Source organism: Miscanthus floridulus, chromosome 3 (assembly GCF_019320115.1).
Source record: "Miscanthus floridulus cultivar M001 chromosome 3, ASM1932011v1, whole genome shotgun sequence".
In the NCBI taxonomy this organism is placed as follows: Eukaryota; Viridiplantae; Streptophyta; class Magnoliopsida; order Poales; family Poaceae; genus Miscanthus; species Miscanthus floridulus.
The window spans coordinates 36,164,047-36,191,394 of NC_089582.1; the positions used below are offsets into that span (position 1 = coordinate 36,164,047).

The 27,348-nt window shown below is 44.1% G+C and overlaps 1 protein-coding gene across 1 annotated transcript in view; it reads left to right on the top strand.

Annotated features, from left to right (window-relative positions):
- The first annotated feature begins 1,290 nt into the window (after positions 1–1,290).
- The window catches only part of LOC136545455 (uncharacterized), a 32,270-nt gene continuing 6,212 nt past the window's right edge, over positions 1,291–27,348 (top strand). Inside the window, exons 1-2 of the mRNA XM_066537473.1 lie at positions 1,291–1,351; positions 1,418–1,630. Of these exons, the coding sequence (XP_066393570.1) occupies positions 1,316–1,351; positions 1,418–1,630 (249 nt within the window). The 5' untranslated portion in view covers positions 1,291–1,315. The remainder of the gene's footprint in view (positions 1,352–1,417; positions 1,631–27,348) is intronic.

Consider the following 27,348-nt stretch of genomic DNA (forward strand, 5'->3'; position numbering starts at 1 on the left):
CCCCTTTAGAGCCCAAAATTTCTCTCTGAATTTGTGGAAAGACACATTCCGATCTTGGCCCAAAACCACCAAGGGGTGGAAAGATTGGTACTTGAGAGTTAATAGATCAATGCAAGTATACTGGGCAGAACGAAGATTAGACCAATGCATTAGGCTATCTATTGCCGATATGCAAAAAAATGAATCAATGATAATTGCAGCTGCTTATTTCTGGTCAGACACGACCAATACTTTTATGTTTGGACATGGCCCAGCCACTCCTACCCTTGCCGATATCCATATGCTTACTGGCTTGGACATCTCAACTGCCGATGAAGGCTCCATCTATGGTAGAAAGTCTGAATACAGGGTAAATACCCGCAACATCGGCGGTTGGACAGGATACATTCAAGAATACCAGAAGACCGGGACAGTTAACCAGAGGGAACATGCCACATTCCTGAATATGTGGTTGGAAAAATTCATCTTCTGTGGTCGATCAGTAGGACCAACCAACGCCTTCCTCCCTGCAGCTGAACTTTTGGCTAATGGCGTAAGGTTTCCTCTTGGCCGATACCTTCTAAGCTCCACTTACCATCTTCTTCATCAAGTGTCTCAGAAACTTTTGCTCGGCGAACCCATCGGCAACCTGGGAGGCCCGTGGTGGTTTATCAACATGTGGCTGAATGCCCATATGCACAAACGTTTGCAATGGGACTTTTTTGCTCAACAATTCCCACGAGAAATTGCTGAAGACTATGTGCTTGGGGATGATGAATCGGCAACACGCTCACCCCTCAATTTTGGTGAAGCCATAATTGTCCTTCCTGGAACAGAAGCCAACGAAGACCAAATCGGCAGATTCTTTCAAAGCTTCTACAATGGTCTTTCTCGTGATCATAGGGCCTGGGTGCCTTATATTGACGAAGAAAACAGATTCCCCCTTCTTTTCAACTTTGCCGATGACACTCTGAATCAAGATAATGAGCTCATGATGGCTATCATCACTCCCAGGGCAATTCCAGTAAACACATTCGGCAGCGGGAAAAACACCAACATTACGTATGAATTTTACAACCCATCGGCAGTATCCCGCCAATTGGCTTTTGGGCAATTGCCGATCAAACTCTGCTTTGCCGATGTGATCAAACCCAGGGAAACAATCACCTGCGGAACAGATTGGAACAAGGTAGTACAACTCTCCCCTGATGCCGATACTGCAGATGTTGATATATCCACCTGGACACCAATATCTTTCATCACCGAGTCATATAAGCAATGGTGGCAAGAGTGGAAAGAACAACTGTTCGCAACTTCTGCTCACACATATCGGCACATGATCGACCCTGAATACGCCATCCCTGACGATGCAGTAAGTTTCCTTTAACTCCCTTCTGCTTTTCCCTTCATATATCAATAACCGATTCTCTTGTAACAGGTTAACAACCCAGCACCATCGGTGAGCAAAAGTGGGAAACCCTTCAATCTCCGGCCTGTTTCCCCAACATCGCTGATCGGCTACAACGCTCCCACCTTAGCCGCTTTGACCCACCAGAAGATTCGTACCAAGACCATCACTTCCAAGTCCAAATTGGCTACATCCAGGGCTACTCCATCGGCTGCTGCTACAACCTTGGTCAAAGCATTTAAGGTAACAACCTCGTTTATTTTTACTTATGCCGATCACAAACTGTATTAACCTTAATCATCAGGGGGTAAGGGCTGCTACTGGATCGTCATCGGCAATTCCGCCGATATCAAGCACCACTTCCTTCGATGAACCTTCAGAGGTAGCTTCTCGACTTTACATTTTACTTGTTAAATATCATCTCTTACACTTGTTTTGCAGCAACAATTGGGTACATCGGCAAACGTACCAGATGTCCAAGCTTCACAACCAACAAGTGTCGATGCCCCCCAGCTCATCGTTGCCGATGCCCAAGCAAAACGCAAAGCTTCAACAGATACTGAAGCACAGCCAAAACGACAAAGGTCTATGCCGATCCCTACATCTGCCCCAATGTTATCGGCAGTCATACCTCAAGAACCCACCATCGATGAAGTCACAGAGGATATCCCATCGGCAAGCTCAGCCGATCCCCCACACGACATACTCCAGGTTGCTTCCTCCAGTCAAGCACAAGAAATTGCCTTGAAACAGGTAAACCGATCAGCCTAGTTGATTTACAATATTCATACTTACCCCTAACTGATCTCCCTCTCTCTCTCTCAGGAACAAGACTCCCCGAACAGTCTATTTTCCTTTGCCATTGATATTTTTGACGACGATGGAGAGGAGACAAGTTCTTCCCTTGCACTGGGAACAATATCGGCAGAGACTAAATCCAAGTTGGAAACCCTCCTGAACTTGCTACAACAAGGTACCGCCCAACTGGTAGATGACTCGGACCCCGCAAAGGCAATTTTCAAAACAATTCGGGGCCAGGTCCCTGCCGATGTTGAAGAAGCACTCTTCCCAGCAGCTCACCTAGAAAGCCGCCAACTGCAATATCAACGGGCCGCTCAGCGCATTGCCGATAGAGCAACTTAGGCTCAACTCAAAGAAGAGATGCTACAACTGAAACAGATTGCCGATGAGAAGCACAAGGGCATCGGCAACTTGCAGACTTCAGGCGCTGAACTTAAGCAGAAAATCTTAGATTTATCAGCAAGGAAGATGGCTCTATTGGCTGAACTGAAGGAAGTTGAGGCAGCCTTAACTCATGCCCAACAAGAAGAAAACCAGCTACCCGATGCCATCAAGACCCTTCAGCAAGAAAGAGATATCCAAGCTCGCAAAGCTTTAGCCATGAAGAAAAAACTCAAGCCTGTGGAGGGTGCCGCCGATGACGATATCAAGGAAATGGAGGAAGCCGACCAGATTCGCCTGCGTGCGATATTAGCTATCCAATCCTTATTGAACGTGTAATCTTATTTATTGTATCGGCACTTTATGAGACATTGACATCCTTGCATAATTCTAACCGATAGTACTGTTATCGGCACTTATACTTTTATGCATCTATCCAGATACTAGGGTAATATTTCTTTAAATATTTTCCATTTATCGCTCTGGGAAACACAACCCCTTCGAGGGTTTCTAAAATATATGCATTACCAGGAACAGACTGATTTATCCGATATGGACCTTCCCAATTAGGAGACCACTTTCCAAACTTTGAACTTTTAGTCCCAATCGGTAAAATCAATTTCCAGACCAGATCTCCATCGGCAAACTCTTTTACTTTCACCTTCTTGTTATACCATCTAGCTACTCTTTTCTTATTTTCTTCGATACTAACTAAAGCCCTTAACCGATGATCCGCCACATCTTCCAACTCATCCTTCATAAGGGTATTATAATCATCGGCTGTCAGCTGATCTTGAGAACGTATTCGTCTAGAGCCAACCTTAATTTCCCAAGGCAATACTGCATCGTGTCCATATACTAACTGATAAGGCGTTACTTTGGTTGCACCATGACATGACATCCGATATGACCACAAGGCTTCATTTAATACTGTATGCCACCTCCTAGGATTTTCTTCAATTTTGCGCTTAATGAGTTTGATGATCCCTTTGTTAGAAGCCTCAGCTTGACCATTGGCTTGAGCATAATATGGAGAAGAATTTAAAATCTTAATTCCCATACCTACAGCAAACTCATCAAATTCTCCTGATGTAAACATAGTGCCCTGATCGGTAGTGATAGTCTGAGGAATACCAAATCGGTAAACAATATGCTCTTTCACAAAATCAATCATATTGACCGATGTCACCTTTTTCAAAGGAATTGCTTCAACCCACTTTGTAAAATAATCAGTAGCAACCAGGATAAATTTATGTCCTTTACTCGATGGCGGATAAATCTGACCAATGAGATCAATAGCCCATCCCCGGAACGGCCACGGTTTGATTATAGGATTCATAGCCGATGCAGGCGCTCTTTGAATATTACCAAACTTTTGACACCCCTGGCATCCTTTAAAATACTTAAAACAATCTTCAAGAATAGTCGGCCAATAGTATCCGTTCCTTCTGATCATCCATTTCATCTTGAAAGCCGATTGATGTGCCCCACATACTCCTTCATGAATTTCACCCATCAAGCTTCTCGATTCATCATTGCTGACACATCTAAGTAAAACTCCATCTATAGTTCGATAATATAATTCATCATCGAGGAGCACGTATTTGGTAGCTTGGAACCTTATACGTCTCTCAACCTTTCTATGTGGATCCTTTAAATAATCGACAATCTCTTTCCTCCAGTCATCGGTATCACCTGCCGATGTTAGCACTTCCTGAATAGGCTGATACCCTGAAGCATGCTGAGCTAGTCGATTAGCTTCCTCATTATGCAATCGAGAGATATGTTCAAGACGAAAACCTCTAAATCCTTTCAACAACTGCAAACATCTTTCATAATACGAAATCAAAGCTTCACTTCGGCATTCATAACTTCCAGCCAATTGATTTATAACCAGCATAGAATCACCAAAGATTTCAACAACATCGGCACGTATCTCCTTCAGCAATTCTAACCCTTTTATCAAGGCTTGATATTCAGCTTGATTGTTTGTTGCTGTAGCAACAATCGGCAATGAAAACTCATACTTCCTCCCTAGAGGTGAAATTAACACAATGCCGATACCTGCTCCTTCACCACATGTGGATCCATCGAAGAAAAGTGTCCAGGGAGCAATCCCCAGAAAGTCCACTGTATTGCAATGCTGAGTGACAAAATCAGCCATCACTTGCCCTTTAACTGCCTTAGTTGATTCGTAACGTAGTTCAAATTCTGATAGTGCTAAAATCCATTTGCCGATTCTACCACTTAATATCGGCATCGACAGCATATACTTGACCACATCGTCTTTGCATATGACCGTACATTCGGCAGATAACAAATAATGCCTTAATTTGACACAAGAAAAGTATAAACACAGACACAATTTTTCAATGGCCGAATACCTCGTCTCAGCATCCACTAACCTTCTGCTCAAATAATAAATAACACGTTCTTTCCCTTCAAATTCTTGAATAAGAGCTGAACCGATAACTGTATCATCAGTTGACAAATATAACCTGAAAGGCTTTCCATGCTGAGGTGGAACTAACACTGGAGGATTTGATAAATATTTCTTAATTTCATCAAGGGCTAATTGCTGTTCAACTCCCCATACGAATTCCTGATCAGCTTTTAATCTAAGTAGTGGGGCTGAAAGCCTTGATCTTACCCGACAGATTAGATATGAATCTTCTAATAAAATTAATCTTACCGATCAAAGATTGCAATTCAGTCTTATTGGCAGGAGCAATCACCTTGTTAATTGCATCAATAGACTTCCTACTGATTTCAATGCCTCGCTGATGCACCATAAAACCCAAGAATTGTCCTGCCGATACACCAAATGCACATTTATTAGGATTCATCTTCAATCCATGCTTCCTTGTGCACTCCAGTATCTTTCGCAGATCGGCTAAATGTGCTGTGATATCTCCAGACTTAATCACTACATCATCAATGTAGATCTCCACTAATGTGCCGATGTATTCATGAAAAATAAAGCTCATAGCTCTTTGATAAGTAGCACCGGCATTTTTCAAACCAAACGTCATGACTATCCACTCGAACAACCCCACATGACCTGGACATCTGAAAGCAGTCTTGGGAATATCTTCCTCAGCCATGAATATTTGATTGTAACCTGCATTACCATCCATGAAGCTGATAATTTGATGTCCAGCTGCAGCATCAATCAACAAATCAGCAATCGGCATTGGATAGCCATCCATTGGTGTGGCTTTGTTGAGATTCCTGAAATCAATACAAACACGAAGTTTTCCATTTTTCTTATAAACAGGAACCACATTAGAGATCCACTCTGCATATCGACATTGCCGAATAAACTTTGCTTCAATTAATTTAGTTATTTCGGCCTTAATGTCAGGAAGTACATTAGGGTTGCATCGGCACGCTGGCTGCTGATGTGGCCGAAATCCAGATTTAATAGGTAACCGATGTTCAACTATCGATCGGTCTAATCCAGGCATCTCAGTATAATCCCAAGCAAAACAATCTTTATATTCTTTTAACAAATCTGTTATTCGCTGCTTACACTTGAAATCTAACTTAGCACTAATAAAAGTAGGTCTTGACCTATCACCATCACCAATATCTACTTCTACTAAATCATCTGCCGATGTGAACCCTTGACCTAATTTTCCATCATCGGCAAACCTATCCATTAAAACTCCTCTTCAGAACCGACTGCTTGGATCGGTGGAATTTCATAATCAGCAACTCTAAGGAACTCTTTTTCCCAAGCTTCTCCTGATATGCATTTAGTTCGCTCATAAGTATCTGATTCTGCCGATGCGATGATATAAGAAGAATCACCAGGGACGACCTCAATCTTATCCCCAATCCACTGTACGAGGCATTGATGCATTGTAGAAGGAACACAACAATTAGCATGAATCCAATCCCTCCCTAGAAGCAGATTATATGCACCCTTGCCGTTGATAACAAAGAACGTCGTTGGCAAGGTTTTGCTGCCGATGGTCAATTCCACGCACACTGCCCCTTTAGCCGGTGACACATTGCCTTCAAAATCTTTCAACATCATATCGGTTTTGGTCAAGTCTTTATCCCCCTTACCAAGTTTCCGATACATCACATAAGGCATAATATTAATCGCAGCCCCTCCATCAATAAGTACCTTAGACACAGGCTGCCCATCAACTTTGCCCTTCACAAATAAAGCCTTAAGATGCTGTCTCTCGTCATCGGTAGGTTTCTCAAAAACAGCCATCATTGGATCTAGTGTTAACTGAGCTACTTGATCAGAGAGAACAACTTCTCCCTCATTATCAGATAGTGCCAAAAACTCCATCGGCAACATGAATACCATATTAACATCTGCCGATGGACCCTTATTTTTGTGTTTTACCTGCCACTGCTGACGACCATGCTTTTCATTGGAGGAATTTTCCTCTTGGTATAAATCCTCCTGACGCTCACGTTGCATCCTCCTCCTCTGCGTCTTTGTCAGACCCTCTGGGCACCATCGAGGAAACTTGGTTTTCCAAACCGGCTGATAACAAGTCCTAGTTGGTTCTACACGACGTATATTAGGGTCCCTGTAGAATATTTCCTCATCGGGAACTCTTGCGTTTGCCATCTCCTCAAGCTCCTCTTGATTCCTTGGAAAATATCCAGCGCGTTTACCAAGCCTCTCATGTACACTAAGTCTGCCCCCCAGCCGATCATGCACTGATGCTCTGCCTCTGATCGGCTCATTGATAGACGAACCCTGATTACCAAGTTGAAACCTCCTTTCTGAGCGATTGACTCCGTAATAACCATTACACTCAGGGCAATTCTCAACAGTTGGCAATTTAATACCTTCTTCCCAGCAATGGATGAAAAACGGACATCTCCAATGATCTTTATGTCGATTCCATTCTTCCCGACGTCTCACTTCTTGCTGTTGTCGATATCGGTCATTACGTTGACGCCAACCCTCCTGCTGCCTCCGATGGGTAATCACAATGCCAGGTCGAGGAGGATTTTTGGAACTACTGCTTTCTCCTAGCAAACCCTTACTTTTTGCATCATCGGTAGTTATCCGATGTTGGGGGTCCACTGACGCGTTTTTCTCAGCAGCTTCTGACGTCAAAACCTTGGTCTTTCCTTTGGCATCCAACATATTTGCTGGAAAAGGGTGTTGATCAATTTTCATCGGCTTCTGGGCCTTGGAAGTACCAAACTTAATCCTCCCAGATTCAATAGCCGATTGTAACTGTTGCCTGAATACCTTGCATTCATTTGTACTGTGTGAAGTTGCATTGTGCCATTTGCAGTACAAGATCTTTTTCAACTCTTCTGCCGATGGGATCACATGATTAGGTGACAGCTTAATTTGGCCCTCTTGAAGCAAAAGATCAAATATTTTATCGGCCTTGGTGATATCAAAGGTAAACTTTTCTGGCTCTTTTTGACCAAAGGGACATGATATCGGCTTTTTATTCTTAACCCACTCAGCTAAGCCGATAACTGGTTCTTCATCAGAGTCAGAATCTCCTACTTCTTCAACAAATGATACCTTTTTACTCCAATTCTTTTTAGGTTCAAAAACCCTAGTATCTTGATCAGAGATCCTTTGCACAAGATGACTGAGGCTTTCAAACTCCTGAGAAGCATATCTGTCTTTAAGATGTGGCAATAACCCTTGAAAAGCCAGATCGGCAAGCTGCCGATCATCCAGCACCAGGCTGTAGCACTTATTTTTTACATCTCGTAGCCTTTGTACAAAGCTCTCTACCGATTCATCATTACGCTGTCTCAATTTTACTAAATCTGTAAGCTTCTTTTCATGGATTCCAGCAAAGAAATACTTATGGAATTGTTTTTCTAGATCAACCCAAGTAATAATAGAGTTTGGTGGCAATGAAATGAACCATGTAAATGCTGATCCAGACAAAGATGACGAGAATAATCAAACTCTTAATTCATCTCTGTTAGCTGCCTCTCCACATTGAATAATGAAGCGATTAACATGTTCCATGGTTGATGTATCATCTTGCCCAGAGAATTTAGTGAAATCCGGTACCTTGTACCGATTTGGGAGAGGAATTAAATCGTATGCAGGAGGGTACGGAGTCCGATAAGAATACGTATTGACCTTGGGCTTTATCCCAAACTGATCCTTCATAATTTCTGCTATCTTATCGGCCCAAAAAGCATCAGCCTCCTGCTGACGAACTGGTTGAACTTCTACCGGAGGTGCCTGCTGACATCCCTCCACATATCTTTGTGGCCCACGATCTCCAGCAATCGGCATATTTGCCGTTACTTGTGGTCCATTAACCTGTTGGAAAGGATTCATCGGCTGAGTTGCCGATGCTTGATTCTGGAAACCAGCTTGCATATGACCCTGTTGAATCCCTGCGACCTGCTGATTTCGCTGAACTGTATGTTGAACAGGTAATTGTCCTGACCAATCATTATTAGAACTCATCGGTACAAAACTTACCGATGGCTGGTAATTTGCCGATATCGTTGGATAATTATAACTGGTTTGAGGCATGAACTGAACCCCAGTTTGACTCATAGCAGGGGCTTTCTGCTGCATCGGCAGTAAGCTCGCCGATGGACTTGAATTGAATGTTTGAACCATAGGCATCTGGAAACCTCCTGGAGTTGGTTGCACAGAAGTAGTTGCGGCATATTGAGGCACTTGAGCCATCGGCGAAACGGCCGATGGTATAGGCGCTCTCCCTACTGCATCAAACACTTGAGGTAATCTAGGATTGAAAGCAGATGACTCTGGAGGCATGCCATATCCCCACCAATTAGTAGGAATCTGGCTATTCTGAGACACAGGGCCTGACATAGCTGATGCCGATAGATCTGTATTAAGCTGAACTCGCCCTCCTGATAGTACCTGGTCTGATTGTATTGGTGTAGATTGAACATTAGGTGAGCCCACCAATACTGGAGGGGAAGTAACTTCTGTACCCACAACGGCCGAAGGAGCCGATGGAGTTTTGACAGATGCTGGCTCTGGTTGATGATAGGCAGGCCCAACGTAATGTGGTGCCGCTTGTCCCTCTTTGAGAGTTCGAACCACAGCATTATGAACAGTATTGGACAGCACACTGGAATGATTAATCAAAGCATGATTTACTGCAGAATTAACCATCTCTTGAAGTTTACCAGGATTGGAGTCAAAGGTAACCTGCCGAGGCAACGGCAAATCTTGCTTCTGGATGACTTGTCCACTCTTGTTCAAGCTAAATGATCTCAGACAAAGCTGCTTGTATTCTTCTACAGCCTTTTCCATAGCCTGCCTCTGTTCTTCCTTGAGATCTTCTTCTGATACTGCAATAATGTTCCCTGCATCGATCTCGGGATTGAACATATTGATTGATTGGTCCCACTGGGCGTGCCAAAAGATGTGTTGATGCAAAAGTGGATCTGCAAACACAAAGGGCTAATACCCGAATCGATATCCAAAGCGTGCCAGTCGATTTGACCTGCTAATCGACAAGGATGAAGATACGAACACTTTGGTACTGACAACAGCGATACGCCCGGAAGTCACGGCCAAGAGGTGTTCACGCGGAACTCGAGAATCGCCGAAGGTCGTACTGAAACGATGCAGCTCGCCGAATCAATGAGAACTCGTAAAAAGAAAGAAAATATGCAAATTGACGAAGTCGCCGAAAAGTAAGTAGATGCAAACAGGAGTAAAAATTGGTTTTTTGATATTGATTGATTTTTCTTACATTGTCCCTTACTCCATATTTATACCCTGATCTAAAGAGACACAACCAAACACAACTAGGACACCAATCCCTTATCTAAGGAAACACGTGACTCTTACATGAATCATACTCTAACTAATATAGAAAAGGAAATCAACTTCTATCTATTTCCCTGTCCGCCTCAATTACGATGGAAACCTCACTGTCCTCCTTCCCATCGGCATACTCCCTATTTCATCGGCAGTAGTCTTCAAGCCTCCCTTCATCGGCATACTCCCTGTTTCATCGGCAGTAGTCTTCCAGCCTCCCTTCATCGGCATTGACAACAACACCTCCAACCTCATCGGCAACGTTCGAGTCCAAATCAACCTTTCCATCGACCATCACCAGCTATCGGCAACCATCTTTACAAGCTGGCTTTCATCGGTTATCAAAGTATTCAATAACTTTCCTCTTGCCAATTAGTCCACTCCGATTATTTTGACACGTGCAAAAAACGGTGTCAACACGAACATACACCAAAAAAGGCAAACCGCCAAAGACGCACCAAGCTTTGGTGTTCTAGATGAACATGGAGAAGTTGGAAGAAATCCATGTCCCTCAGACGCTGTTTGAAGCGATTTGTTCAAAGAAGAACAAACAAACAAAAAACAATAAGGTGAGAAAAGCAAATCTCACAACAAATACACCAACGGCCAGAGACCACCTCCGACATCTCCAAGAACCCCAAGATAGCACTCTTCCCAACCTAAGATAGAAGCATCGAAGGAGCCTGTGTAGCAAAAAAAACACAACAACAACAACTCAGGTCAGAGGGCCGATCAGAAATAGGCAATAACAACATGCCAAAAGACGAGTAAGATAAAAACACTCTATACTCACTCGGACCCGGCGCCATCAGCCTCGGCTGCCCTGGACCAAACTTGACGCTGGCAGCAGCCGCTCGCTCCTCCGGGGTGAGGAGTCTAGCCATGACATCACCTACAAAGCAACAACTACACGGTATTAGCACTTGGTACAATACATAAACAAATAAACCGGGCGAAGATAGTAAACATAAAAATGTGTGCCAAACAAACTTACTCATAAAAAGCCAGGATGGGCTGCCTATCGAGCCCCTTGGGCAGAAGTCTCCGCCATATCATGCGGCGAAGGCCCAAAGGGCCGGCTCTCCTCAGCCAGCGGCCTGGCAGGTGGAGGGCTCAAAGAAGACTGATCTATCGGGGCCTGCTCAGCAAGCACGACCTCCGGCTGCCCGACATTGGCCGCTGGTGCGGAGGAAGGCGCAACAACGGCGGGAGAAGAAGGAGCGTGCTGCAGGGCGACCTCCGCGCCCTCTTCAGAACTTGAATACAGCCCACCAAAAATGTCAGGCATAGGATCGGCGGCGCTAGCCTCCGGCTGTTCGGCGACACTCGCAGCACCATGCAAGGTACGCGCCGGAGCAGCGCTGGCCTCCGGACGGCCAGCACCGCTCACAGCTCCGCTCATAGGGCGCACCGGAGCTCCAGGAAAGCCGCGACCCTCACCGCTCGTGACCCGCATGTCCACTGACGGGACGGAGGAGCTCTGAACATCTTCACTGTCGGCGGAGGCAACGCCAGCACTACCGGCCGAAGATGCAGCCGGCGCGATCACCAGAGCACCGCTCTTCTTCTTCTTTTTCGTAGGCGCCCGAGCAACAGAGGCGCCCTACCCCTTCCTAGACTCGGCCTTCGCCGTAACATTCTTCATGCAGGCCTTCTTCTTCTGCTTCTTGTCAATTGAATCCAGGACCTCTGCGGGAACCTCGCGCTCCCAGTAGATGATCCCGAGTTCCTCAAAAACTCAATTGAGCCACGGCATGATGCCTGCCACGGCTCTCCGACACATGTACTCACACTCGGAAACTCTACCGACCAACCCGATGGCAGCTTCCTCAACCTCGGAGACGAAACTATCCTCCATCACCCCCTCCCCCAAAGACTGGCAGAAGCGGGGGAACAGGATCCCGGCCTCCGGCCCAAAAATGGGAACCGCCACCGTTTCAAATGGAAAGGATGACTTGTCTCTTTTCAGGGGCCAATAGTCGGAGGCCATAATCTCCTCCACCAGATCGCGACCCTCGGAGTAGCGGCACACCAACGCAAAGGCCTGGTCACAAGCCTCCCTTGTCGGTGACACCGCCTCCGGCGGTTCCACGCATGTATGCGGCGCCATCACCTCCATTCTTGAGGACAACGGATACTCCGCGACCTCCGCACCATCCTCGGTGGTGCTACGGACCACGTAGGTCTTCACGTAAAACCACTCCTCAAGCCAGCCGCAGTCCCATTTGCCTTTCTGGCAAAAAGAAATCTCCAGGCAGTCTATGCCTTGGTTCCTCTTTGACATGAAGGTGCAACTACCATACTGGTAGATCACCTCCACCTCCTTGCCCTCCCGCATCTCCTTCTTCTTCTTCGGCTGCTTCTACAGCTCGTAGTAAGCGCAGAAGCTGTCCACATCTGGCTCGGCGCCATAAGAAACACATGCCCAGTAGAATTTACTGAGCGTGAGGAAGGCAGTAGGAGTCAGATGATGGAGCTGGACATTGAAGGTCTCCAACACCCGGCGGAGGAAGGGGATGTAAGTAAGGCGGAGGCCATAGGTGAAGAAGTCCCGAAACACCACCACATATCCCTCCTCCAATTCCGGAATAGTCTGGCCAGGCGGAGGGATTTTTACCCTCGAAGAAGGAAAATACGATTCCTTCAACATCTCCGCGACCACCTCTTCAGTAATGGAGGAGGGGCTAAAATCTCAGGACTTTATCGCCATGTCTCTCGAATCCGCAGCGATCAGGTCTCTGACGGATGCGGAGACACTACCCAAATCCTCCTCCACTAGCTTTTCAAATTCCAACGTGGAGGCGGAGGCAAGCATGCACTCCTCAAAGTGCGCACTCCAGCCGGCGGCCCTAATGCCAAGAAGGTGGCGATAGAGTCTGAAGAAGGCGGGCCGGCGAGTATGGGCGGAGGCGGAAAAGAAAGCCACCGCGGCGGCAGCCTAGGTAGAAGACGCAAGCGGAAAGACAGAACATGCGAAGGCAGCTCAGGCGAAAGCGAAGAGAGCAGAGAGCGATTTCTCAGAGGCAAGGAAAGCGAATGAGCAGTGTGGGGGGGGGACCTCACCACCAACCCCGCACTTATATAGGCCACGGGCGAGCGGTTCGGCTCCCGCCGCACAATTGTCATCTTCGAAGAATTCGCCTGCCGCCCAACGGCCATCTCCGAAGAAGTTGCAAGGTATACAATGGAAAGCAATACGACGTAAACGGCCACAGCGTAGGACAATGGCTAGTTTTGCAGCCTAACGGCTACTATGACAAGACTAGCGGCCACGCCAGAGCGGGCCAGGGGGGAACCTGCGGGGATCGGTCGAAGACGTGACTACGCGCAGTCTTCGCCTCCACGGATGTGCTTGCTTAGGGCATTTTGAGCTCACGACACGCTCGGGCGGACCGTGGTCTCAAAAGGGGGGAACTGTTGTAACTCGGCCTCTGAGAGTGGCGGAGACCTACGCGGCCAGCAGTTCACAGAGACGTCTCCGACCAACTACCTAAGCAAAGGCCCAGCTACCACTCCTCCAGACCCAGAAAGATGACGGTTTCTCAGACTGCTTGCAGGACACTGCCGGTAACCCTAGCGCAGCCTCCGCCCGGCTAGCTCGTAGGCGTCTCCAGGCGGAGGGGGCGGAGGCTGCCCCGCTGCAAGGCTAATCAAATGCCAACGTTACCTACGTGTGTGTGCAGGTGACCAGAGGAAGGCGCTCGTGGACGGCGCGGGTGCGCCGGTTCGGCCTCCACTCCTAGGGGCAGAGACCCAAGCAGGAGGACGGCAATACTGGGCATCGGGGGTCTGCGGCCTCGGCGTCCCAGGGGCGGAGACCAACGGCGGAGGCCCAAAGGCCCAACGCCGAATCCTGAGGCCTGATGGGCCGGCTGATCGCGCAGGCCCAGTACCTGAGGGCGACATGACAAGATTACCCCCGAGAGGAAAGGCGAGTGGTGGAATATGCCGAGAACGTACTGTAGCAGTTGAAGGGTACTATTATAAACTCTGTAAAAGTGGTAGTTGAGCCCTATAAATAGGGAACACTTGTAACAGTACGCCAGGTTGGTGAATGAATTAATGAAACCCTAGTTTTACGTGCCATTTCCCTACACGCCTGCTTGTCGTGTCTATTTCCCGAGCCTCTGCCTGAGGGCAGCGCTTGGCGGGCGGAGGCCTCTACCTCCTTCGCATTGTCTGAGACCGCAAGTCTCAACAGTCCAATATTCATAAAGTACTATATGTATATGTTAAGTTAAAAGCAAGCAAAATTATGCGTTCCCTCATGTAGACCAGATAAATATGTATGCATGAGGATAAATATTTATTTTAATAACATATGAAATGTCTCTTAACAACACATATCAATGATATTGATAATTCATTTAAAGTTATATTGACACTCTACAATAATAAATATTTAAGTCATTATTTTAAATAAGTTTATACATTTTGACTAATATACTAATATTCCTAATTTAATTTTAAACAATCTATATTATATAAAATAATAATACTACACATAACGTTTTGATATAATGAAATGCGACACCTTAAGTGTGGTGGTGCGAGCTGAAATAACTATTGATGTCGTTGTGAAAATTAACAGGCAGCCTTGGACCCATAATTTTTTTAATAAAATAAAAAACCTAAAGTTTGAATAAAATATACAATAAGAACTAGAGTTTTAACTTAAAAAATGTTTGTACATTACGCAATTCTATTAATATTAATATATTAAATTTTGATTAAAGAAAATATAAGTACATCAAGTACACATGTATGTATAAAATGTATATATATATATATATATATATATATATATATATATATATATATATATATTTGTGTTTTAGTAACCATGAAAATATGTTATTAATGACTCATATACTAATGATACTAACAAGTTTTTTAAAATTATATTAATGACCATGACATATAATTCATAAATGTTTTTGCCTTAGATATTTATACATTCTAACTAAAACGTTATGTATGTCTATATTGATTATATAAGCATTATTGCACATATAATTTCTTGAAATAATTCAAACATCTTGAGATGTGGGGGAGGTTAGTGCATACCACATGTAGCTAGGCCTCCTTTAAAGTAAACAATCATTATAAGACTTGGATATTAATGTCCTCTCTAGGTTAGCACCTCTACGCCATCCATGATCTCAGATCAAGCTCTACCATCGATCTTAATTGATGTAGTGCCGGTTTTAAATGTTATTCATGCCATCGTAGTCCTTAATAGTGTAGTTTATGGCCTAACATATCCTTATTTTTAAAAGTACAAAGGAGAGGTAATAAAATATACATTAAGCACAAGAGTTTCAATTTAACTTGAGACTATAAAATAAGTAGCAATTAATAAGATTATAATTCAAGAATGAGAACTTAGATTCATGGCGTCAAAAGATATGAGCTGTAATAACAGCCACCACAGTTTAATCTAATGTTTCAAATAAATGTGTATTAAAAATAAACAGAGGTGCTATGAAAAGGAATAGACTATAGATATGGATGACTAACACAGGTAAAGAACAGAGCTTTACTCCCGGTGGGGAACCCCCTCTAGTCCCGGTTCCCCACCCGGGAGCAAGCATCCGGGACTAAAGGGGGGTCCTTTAGTCCCGGGTCAGGAACCGGGACTAAAGGTGGGTAACACCAACCGGGACTAAAGGTGCCTCCTGACATGCCATGATGGCCGGCACCTTTAGTCCCGGTTGGTAATACGAACCGGGAGTAAAGGTTTTTTTCTTTTTTCTTTTCTTTTCATTTTTTTGTTTTCTTTTCAAAATAGGTTTTCGAAGTTGTATTGTACGCTGCTAATTATACATTTATACGCGCGTATAGTATGTTTCGGTTCAAGCACAATGAACGTATTAAATCACACAATTCAAGCATTGAAATATATATATATATATATATATATATATATATATATATATATATATATATGCATGCATCATATATATATTTACATGCATGCATGCATATGTGTATTTTACATTATATTATTTCATGTGCATATATTACAAAAAGATTGCATTACAGTTGTTGTGATATAACAAGTTTCCTCTCATCCTCTAGCTTGGCTTCCATGGCAGTGTTGGGTCGAAGTAGAACTCGCCCTTGGAATCGATGACCTGCTCAATAAAAAATCTGGCTATAGACTCTTGAATTGCTTTGATTTGGGCTTGCCGTATGACCTTTTCCTCCTACCATCGAGTCTACAGGTTTGAATTAAAGGAAAATAAATTAATATATGTACATATATATCTATATATAAAGACATAGTAACACAATCAATAATAATAATTAAATGAATATATAGCGTATTTTTAACGTACTTTGAGTCTCTCTGTAGGAGTTCTTTGGGAGACCACATTGATAAACTTGCAAACATAGTAACCACAGTAGTTGTTCCCCTGTTCCTGCCTCAGACACCACTTTACGAAAAAAAGATTTGTCATCCAATCTGGTGATCCGGTGAAAGCTATATGTTTAATTAATAAAGATGATGCGATTTAGGGGACTTACTTTCAAAGGGATTACATTCAGTGGCGCTTTGCATTTTCCCATGTGTTGCTTCTCAATAAAGGTTTTCCAAACACTGCCCAATAAAAAATTTGCCACGTCATCAGATATAGTTAATCATCATGTTTGTGTGTATATATAGTTGCTAGAGATCCCAAAATTACCTCTGGATAATATCTATCATATCTTGGTAGTCTTGTTATGGTTTTCTCATCGAGTCATAGATTATCAAGTGACTTTTCACCATATCGATGTCTATCAATATCCAGTGATTGCTGCATGTGTTTATAGGATATAACGCATAACACTCATTAATTAACTAGAATCAATATATGAGCCATTAAGGATGATCAACATTATTAACACTCACTTGAAGTTGTAGGGAAAGAGTATATCCTTCTTGTGGCGTTAGTTCACTAAGAAGTTCATGAGGTTACTCTCTGACTCAGACTTCCAATTAGTCTTTGGAGTAACTGGGTCTTTGAATACTATATGGGGATCAACAAAACCAATTTCATTGAAGCCTTCCTTTCTGAGCTCTGTCATTGTAAATCTGCATATATATAGTACTTGTTAGGATAATTTATATGCATATACACACATATGATGAGTTTAATAATAGATCGAAAGAATTATTACTTACAGGCAATAACAGCTAATGATAACTTTGTCCAGAGAGGTCAGGTGGCATAGTTGATGAAATTCTGCAAAGTCAACATACATAACATCATCGCCACGGAACCAATGTTCGTCTCTAATTCTGACACCAACGTAGAAGTCTCCACCGGTAGACGCCTGCATGTACCACTTGTTTAGCAGGTACATTTGCGTCCCCATATCAGATAAGGCTTGAGGGTTGTATAGACTCTGGCCTAGTACAAATTTTTTCTTCCAAATATCAACCTCCACCGCACTCTCAATGTTTCCATCACCAAACATCTGGTAAAGGTCGAGACCAGTCTCATCAATAAATTCACCAAGGTGATCCAAATCGACATCCAGAGGTATGTTTGCCTGATGCATTAATCCTAAATTTGAACCATATTCATTACCAACAACTAGCGGGGGGACTGATTGGTGCGCTTGTTGTCCGAGTTGGGCAACTCCTTTCCCTGCCCGCTTCTTTTTCTGTGCCGCCTCAATTGACTTGGTGAGAGTGCGGTCATAGTCCGTTAATATTGATTTGGACGGCTTATGAGATTCCCGCTGTTGTTGCTGGTAAGAAGCCACCCTTTTTCTTAGAATATCTGGAGCTACGAAGAAGTACGGTTTCTCTAGGTTTCTCCTTGCTTCTTGATTCTTTTTAAGTTTGTCATAGAATCTAGACATATCTTTTTTATATGCTTCATTTCCTTCTTCCTTCTCTTCAGATATTATTTTGGGAATAGCCCTTGGTTTCACGGTGGCTTTCTTTGCCGACGGGGACTGGTTCTTCGTTTGCGGGGCTGGCCTCTTGCTAGGCTTCTTGGTAGGCGGGGGCGGGGGAGGAGTTGGAGACCTCCTTGGAGGTGTTGGCAGCAGCGTTGGAGACCTCCTTGGAGGTGGCGGCTGCAGCGTTGGAGACCTCCTTGGAGATGGTGTGGATGTAGCCTCACCTTCCAACACAATGTCATCGTACAGAGCACTATGATGATCTGGCGATTGAACAATTGGATTTAGGTTGGGGAAGGATCTGCTACACAAAAAGGAATGACATATTATTATGAGCAGATTGTTAATTATTTAAGCCAATACAAATTAATGATGTAGTGTTTTCATCCGCACGTACCTATGGTGAGGTAGTTCAGGAGGAGGTGGAGCCGACATCCCAGGAATGATGATGTAGCGCTTGCGCCATAGAATGAATGTCTTCTCTGCTTCTCCTAGAGTCTTCTCGCCATCACCTCTAGTAATGTCAAGAGGCAAATCACTAAAACCTTTTTCAGCTTTATCTACCGAGATGGTAGCATATCCTTCTTGGATTATATTCCCATGAATCCTTGGTGTCTTGGTTCGGTCGATAGAATTAACAAGACCGATAGCCACCTTGATTGTGGAATTCCCTTCGGAATGTGTAGCTCACACGATGTACAAGGTTCGGTGACGTCATCCACAGGGAAGCGTAGTCCTGTGTCCCTTGATTTGGTATCTCCGTGGAAGCGCAGCTGCTTTTCAACTGAACAGATTGGCTAATGTTGATTCCTGGCTCTGATGCCTGCTTGCTTGCACTCACTGCTATTTGCACTTGCCTTCTGATTTCCTCCTGCATTCTCGCTTCAAGGTTTTTTTCCCGCTCCTGTGCTTCACGCACCGCTTCCTCCAACCTCTGGAGCTGCTGTGCCTTTTCTTCCTTCTTTCTCTGGCGGCTTCTATAGGAAGGTCTGTCCTGAGGGAATCCATGCTCCCACGAGACACTTCCTTTGCCTCTAGTTCGGCCACCATGCTCAATAGTCCCGATGGCTTATGTCAGCTCATCCTTCTCTCTGTTGGGCCTGAACGCACCACTAGCAGTAGCTCTCTGAGCATAAAACAATCTTTCTGCTGCTTCTTGCAGTCTTGCGCCATAAACACACTTCCCTGTCTCCTGGTCCAGTGTTCCCCCATGAGCGAAAAACCAATTCTTTGCACGTTCTCCCCACTCAAGTGATTCTGGTGTGATACCCTTGGCAAGAAGGTCTGCTTCCATTTTGTTCCACTTCTTAATGGCAGTCGGGTAGCCACTTGATCCCAAGTTATGGTGGTTTGTCTTCTGTTGGGCATTACGTTGGTTCTTTATCACCCGACTCACACCCTCTTCTGAAGTCTTGTACTGTACAAACTCATCCCAATAGGGCCTCTGGGATAGTAAAATCTGGTGCTATGTTCTTCTTGACATACGTCGTGTATAGGTGTTTCTTCCAAGTCTGAAACTGGGTGGCCATCTTCTTCATTGCCCAATCCCTAACTCGCTCCTTCAATTCATCACCATCTATTATATCATCATAACCATCTGTTTGGAGCGTGAAATGTACCAAGACATCTTTCCAAATTAACGTCTTGTCACGATCGGAGACAAAACTGATATGAGGAGCATTGGTCTTCTTCTTCCATTCGTGGGTACTGATCGGGAGCCGGTCCCGTACAAGGTAACCACAGTGGTGCATGAATTTCATTTTATTCGGGCCCCCCGGTTCTCCTGTATCCACATTGAACTCCGAGATGATGAAGCGGCCCTCCAATGGCTTTTTGGGACCTCGAACATTTTTACTCTTCGTTGTAGTTGTTGATATCGATCCAGAGGGCTACAAAACATAAACATTATTTTTAATGTCATGAGCACACATAAGACATGATAATATATATAGCTAATAATAAAAAAATATATACTTGGCCAATATGTTGTTGCTCATTTTGTTCAAGAGCTAAGTACTGACTCCCGTCATCTGCATCCTCTTGCACATTATTTTTAGCACCATCATCGCCGGCAACTTGAGTGCCAGTGTTGATCAAATTCATCATCAACTCCTCCTCATCCATGTTTCTCGGGTCGGCCATCTAGCTTCAAAAAACAAAACCAATATATAGTAAGTCAAATCTTTGCTTACATGCGTAAAATCTTCCGCCGTATAAACCCTAAACCCTAAACGAGTAGGTTTTGACGGGTGAAGGTTGGTTTGTATGATAAGAAGAATCAGGAAGCGAGTAGGTTTTGGCGGCGGTCCCACCTGAAACAAAAGGGGGGCATCGCTACGCATTAGGTTTTATTAAACGGAAAATAGCGAGCCTCGCCTAAAAGAAAGGGGGCATCGTTGCGCGTCAAGTTTCTGAGAACAATAAACGATGAGCCTCGCCTAAAAGAAAAGGGGGGCGTTGCTGCAAACCAAAGTGACAACAAAATCGCACTGCATCCTGACTCGTCGAGTAAACAACTCCAAATAATGTTTACAATGATTGGAACCCTCGAAGAGGTTCACAACAACACGCCAAATTTACAACAAATACAACAACACACGTTACATCGATAAAAAAATAGACATCAAGTCAACCCTTGGCGTTGGAACTCCCAAACATCGGGAGCATCCTCTTCAAAACACACCTCGCATGCCATATCCCTCGCCATCTCCATAACTATATTTTCAAGCACACTCTCAACCACTTCATCTGCTACACCCTTCATAGACTCAGCTATATCATCCACAACCACCTGCAAACCAACCTTCACCCACCAAAAATGATCGAATGAGGGCGGCGTAACCCTAAACCCTAGGGCGAACGAGGGCGGCGGTGCTCCACCGTATAAACCCTAAACCCTAGGGCGAACGAGGGCGGCGGTGCTCCGCCGTATAAACCCTAGGGCGAACGTGGGCGGCGGTGCTCCGCCGTATAAACCCTAGGGCGAACAAGGGCGGCGGTGCTCCACCGTATACATAGAAACGCATGGCGCTTATACATAGAAATGCATGGCGCTTATAGATGGCGCGTATACACTAGAATTTTTTTCGATCTGTTCCTTTGGCGCTTTCTTTCTTATAATAGTTAGCGTGACAGAGAATAATGCCCGTCTGAACGCCGTGTGCGATGTGCCATGAAAATTTGCTAAGTATACGTTTGGGTTTGTGATCGATACACACATTTGTTGATGTACATACGTATGCAAGTGACAACGAACAAAGTTTTGCTACTGTATCAAAGCATGCACGTAGGAATAAAAGAAAACGTAAACAACATGTACATACGGTTACCATGATCGTTGCCTAAAACATATGTGTTTCATGCATGGAGATCGATGGAATAGGATCGGAGAAAGAACAACTAGCGTACCTCGGGGCGGCCGGCGGTGTGGCCGCGCGCCTGGCCGCGGCGAGGGTATCGGCGGTGTGGCCGTGCGTCTGGCCGGGGCGAGGGTACCAGCGCGGTGTGATCGCGCGCGCGTCTGGCCGAGGCGAGTACCGGCGGTGTGGCCTTGCGTTTGGCCGGGGTGGCCGGGCAGCAGCTGGCGCCGCGAGGGTCGTCGGCGCGCGGGGTGGCGTGGGGACCACGGACGCACGCGAGGCGGTGGCGACGACCGACGTCGGATGGGGTGGCGGCGGCGTCCTCGGTGTGGTGGGCTGAGTGGCGTGGGCGCAGGGGAAGAGGAATTGGTGAAGAACGCAAGGAAGAAGATGGCACTGGTATATATATGCCATGCCCCTTTACTCCCGGTGCCATCCCCCCACCGGGAGTAAAGGTCCTTTACTCCCGGTGCGTGTTACCAACCGGGAGTAAAGGTATACCTTTACTCCCGGTTGGTAACACGCACCGGGAGTACAGGTTTACCTTTACTCCCAGTTGGTAATAAGCACCGGGAGTAGAGGTTTTTTTGGCGGGCCACGAAACTGCAGGCCACCTTTACTCCCGGGTGGGCTTCCAACCCGTGAGTAAAGGTGGGCTGCAATTTCGTTTCCCGCGTGTTTTAAGCAATAGTCTTGTTAAATACAATAGAAATGCAATAGTTTTTGTTAAATACATAGTAAATTAAATAAAAGGCATAAAATTATTTTGTTAAAAATATGGATTTTCTTTTTCTTTATTGCACATAGGAAAAATCTATAACCTAACTTTTTTTATTTTTTGTTACAATTATAAAACATAATGTAACTAATATTTATTATTTCATTAATGCAAAAATGTAGTGTTTAATTAAAATTATTAAAACTATTGGTTTTGGACAGGAAATTTGTTTTCACATCATTTTAACGTTAATATTTTAATTTTTCATCACTCAATATCCTAATTTACCTTTTTGAGAGAGAAATCCCACCAAATCAAACATTAATTTAATTTGAAACATGACATAATAAACATCTGAATTCACAATTATTACATAATATCTCAAACACACACTACATTAAATCACTATATCATCAAGTGGGGACAGCAGTGAACTTCTTCTTTATGTATGTCCCTTGGTTATGATCGCGTCGTAACCATGGAGTGTCCTCATCATTTACCAAGATGCTAGGGTCTTTGTTCACTTTGAATGGCGGAATTCGGTCATCCTTTTCATAATCTTCTGACATGTCCGACTTGTCCTCAATTCCCATGATGACTCTTTTCCCTGAAAGAACTATGTGGCGCTTTGGCTCTTTGGTTGAGTCATTATCGTTTTTCCCTCTTTTTGGTTTGGTAGACATATCATTGACATAGAACACCTGATTCACATCCTTGGCAAGGACGAATGGTTCGTCTTTGTACCCAATATTACTAAGGTCTACTGTTGTCATTCCATACTCGTTGTCTACTGTTACCCCGCCTCCGGTCACCTTGACCCATTAGCACTTGAACAATGGGATCTTCAAAGTAGGTGCATATTCTAGTTCCCATATTTCATCTATGCGTCCATAATATGTCTGCTTATTCCCATTCGGGTCTGTGGCATCTATGCGGATACCACTGTTTTGGTTGGTACTCCTTTTATCTTGGGCTACTGTGTAGAATATGTTCCCATTTATCTCGTACCCTTTGTATGTGACGATATGCCATGATGGTTGCATAGACAATAAATACAGTTGCTCATGGATGCTCTCATCACCTTGACATTTTTTTCGCAACCAACCGCCGAAAGTTTCCATGTGCTTACGCGTAATCCAAGCTTCAGTCTTCCCTAGAAACTCGGATCGTAAGAGATCCTTGTGTGTCTCAATATACAGATCTACCAAAGAGGAGTTCTATAGAACTATGTAGTGCGCTTTATTGAAATAATCATCATCTGTACCAATATATGTTTTCCTCCCTAGTGTCCCCTTTCCGCTTAGTCTCCCCTCATGTCTTGATTCAGGAACACCAATCGAGTCAAGGTCGGGAATAAAGTCAACACAGAACTCAATGACCTCTTCTGTTCCATAGCCCTTGGCGATGCTTCCTTCTGGGCGAGCACGGTTGTGAACATATTTCTTCAGGACTCCCATGAATCTCTCTAAGGGGAACATGTTGTGTAGGAACACAGGATTGAGAATGAAAATCTCCTTGACTAGGTGAACTAGGAGGTGTGTCATGATATCAAAGAAGGAAGGAGGGAACACCAACTCAAAGGTGACAAGACATTGAACCACATCATTCTGTAGTTTAGCTAGATCAGTTGGATCAATTGCCTTCTGAGAAATTGCATTGAGGAATGCACATAGCTTCACGGTGGCTAGACGTACATTTGGAGGTAGAATTCCTCTTAATGCAACTGGAAGTAATTGAGTCATGAGAACGTGACAGTCATGGGACTTTAAGTTATAAAATTTCTTCTCTGGCATATTTATAATACCCTTTATATTCAAGGAGAATCCAGATGGTACCTTGATGTTGTTTAAGCATTCAAACATGATTTCCTTCTTCTCTTTGCTTAGAGTGTAGCTGGCAGGACGTAAGTAATGGCGTCCATCATCTGTCTTCTCTGGATGCAGTTTGTCTCTTTCTCTCAAACAATGCAGGTCCTGTCGTGCTACAAATGTGTCCTTAGGCTTTCCATACGCACCCATGAAGCCTAGCAGGTTCACACAAAGATTCTTCGTCAGGTGCATCACGTCGATCGAGCTACGGACCTCTAGGACTTGCCAATAGGGTAGGTCCCAAAATATGGACTTCTTCTTCCACATGGGTGCATGACCATTAGTGTCGTTCGGAACAGGTTGGCTGCCATGTCCTTTTCCAAAGACGACTTTCACATCATTGACCATATCGAGTACATCCTCACCGGTTCAGTTGCGAGGCTTGGTCAGGTGGTCTGCCTTTCCTTTAAAATGTTTGCCTTTCTTTCTTACGGGGTGATTTGCAGGAAGAAATCGATGATGGCCAAGGTACATGACCTTTCGACATTTTTTCAAGAATACACCTCTAATATCACCGAAGCAGTGTGTGCATGCATTATATCCCTTGTTTGACTGTCCTGAAAGATTACTTAGAGCAGGCCAATCATTGATTGTTATGAACAACAATGCTCGTAGATCAAAGTGTTCCTGTTTGTACTCATCCCACACACGTACACCTTCTTTATTCCACAAAATGAGAAGTTCATCAATAAGTGGTCTTAGGTACACATCGATGTCATTGCCTGGTTGCTTCGGGCCTTGGATGAGCACAGCATCATAATGAACTTCCGCTTCATGCATAACCAAGGAGGAATGTTGTAGATACTTAGAGTAACAGGCCAAGTGCTATGACTACTGTTCTGCTCTCCAAAAGGATTGATACCATCTGTACTTAAAGCAAACCTTAAGTTTCTTGCATCATTTGCAAACTCCGGGAATTCTCTGTCGATTGCTCTCCACTAGGACCCATCAGCAGGGTGTCTCAACATATTGTCTACCTTATGGTCTTCTTTGTGCCATCGCAACAATTTTGCATGTTCTTTGTTTCTGAACAGACGTTTCAAGCGTGGTATTATAGGAGCATACCACATAACCTTGGCAGGGATTTTCTTCCGCGGACGTTCGCCCTCAACATCACCAAGGTCATCTCGCCTGATCTTATACCACAATGCATGGCATACCGGGAATGCATCCAATTTCTCGTACTCTTTGCCACGGTACAGGATGCAGTCATTAGGACATGCATGTATCTTCTCGATTTCTAGCCCCATAGGACAGACAACTTGTTTTGCTTCGTAGGTAGTGGCGGGCAATTCATTGTCCTTCGGAAGCATCTTCTTTTGGATTTTTAGTAACTCTCCAAATCCCTTGTTAGATACACCATTCTTTGCCTTCCATTGCAGCAATTCTAGTGTGGTTCTCAACTTTTTCTGCCCTGCATCACAAGTTGGGTACAACAATTTCTTGTGATCTTCTAGCATCCGCTCAAACTTGATCTTCTCCTTTTCACTTTCACATTCTCTTTGTGCGTCACGAATGACCTGACAAAGATCATCAGCCGGATCATCTTCTACGGCTACCTCTTCTTTAGCTTCTCCCATTGCAGTATCATTGAAGCACGCACCATCGGGAATAATATCATTGTCCTCCCATTGTTCTTCTTCACCTTCTTCCATTACAACACCAGTTTCTCCGTGCTTCGTCCAACAAATATAGTTTGACATGAAACCTGACTTGAACAAGTGTGAATGAAGAGTCTTTGAGCAAGGATATTCCACCGTATTCTTACATATGGCACATGGGCAGCACATAAAACCGTCGTGTTTGTTTGCCTCGGCTGCACGTAACAAAGAATGCACGCCGTCAATGAACTCTTGGGAGCGGCGATCACCATTGTACATCCAATGCCGGCTCATCTGCATTACATGACATAAATACCATATTAAAACCTAGATCATAATTAATTATTTATACAACATGCGTGCCACCACAAAAGGTACAAATTTATGAAAGCATCGCTACAATGTAGACAATCCTAACTACCACTAAAAGAACTAAAGCTAAAATACATTTCAGGAGCACAAGGATTTCGTGACCAATCTCAACTAAAACAGACAGATCCCCCGATTATGCAACATCTTTGGGCTTCTTTGGCTGGATCACTGCCTCATTAGCCGCCGTATCTGCCTGTTGTGCAAGATATTTTTGCACGAGTTCAACATACTCTTCCTCCCAATAGAAGCCTGAACATCGTCCACTGCCATCTCACTGAAATTAAAACAAAAAATTAGAACTTTAATCACAACCATCATGAAAATAGGTATAAACTAACCATAATCATTAAATACGATAAAATAACTCACATTGCGATCCGGACACTTGTAGAAGATACGATCCTTGTTGGGACCCTCCTTCTTCACTCGGTACTCCATCACAATCTTCGTCTCATCACGACACTTGCCGCATGGAATGAGAGGGAGGCCCGACCTAAGTCGCTTTGGAAACCCATGAGAGGCCGAGGACCCGGAAGCAGTTGCCATCTACTCTCTAAACTCATTTTTTAATACACTATAAATTTCTCATTTTATAAACAAATAAAATTAAGAAACTATAAAATTATCTATATCTCTAAACAATGAAGCAGTTGCCGTCTTCTCTCTATACTCATTTTTAATACACTATAAATTTCTTATTTTATAAACAAATAAAATTAAGAAACTATAAAATTATCTATATCTCTATACTCATTTTTTAATACACTATAGCTCAAAAACATGTTTTAATAAATAACCATCCGTACTAGTTGACCTTGCTTACGTGATCATCTCGGCGAGCATTTCTCCACCGGACGGCACCATACTTGGTCAAGGAAGAGCTCCGATTCTACGAGGAAGGGAACACGGTCTTCCACGACCGTTGTCGCTCTCCCTCGTAGAATCAAAGCTCTTCCTTGATGTCCGTTACCGCTCGACAGAGAACATGCTCGCCGAGCTGAACATGGTCCGCAAGTTCAACTAGTACGGATTTTCTATCATTTTCTAACTATTTTCTAAGTTTTTCATTTCATAAAAAGTTAAAATAAAAAGTACGGTGATTGACAGACTACTGCGATGATATCGGGACATGTGAATAAATAACCATCCGTACTAGTTGAACTTGCTTACGTGATCATCTCGGCGAGC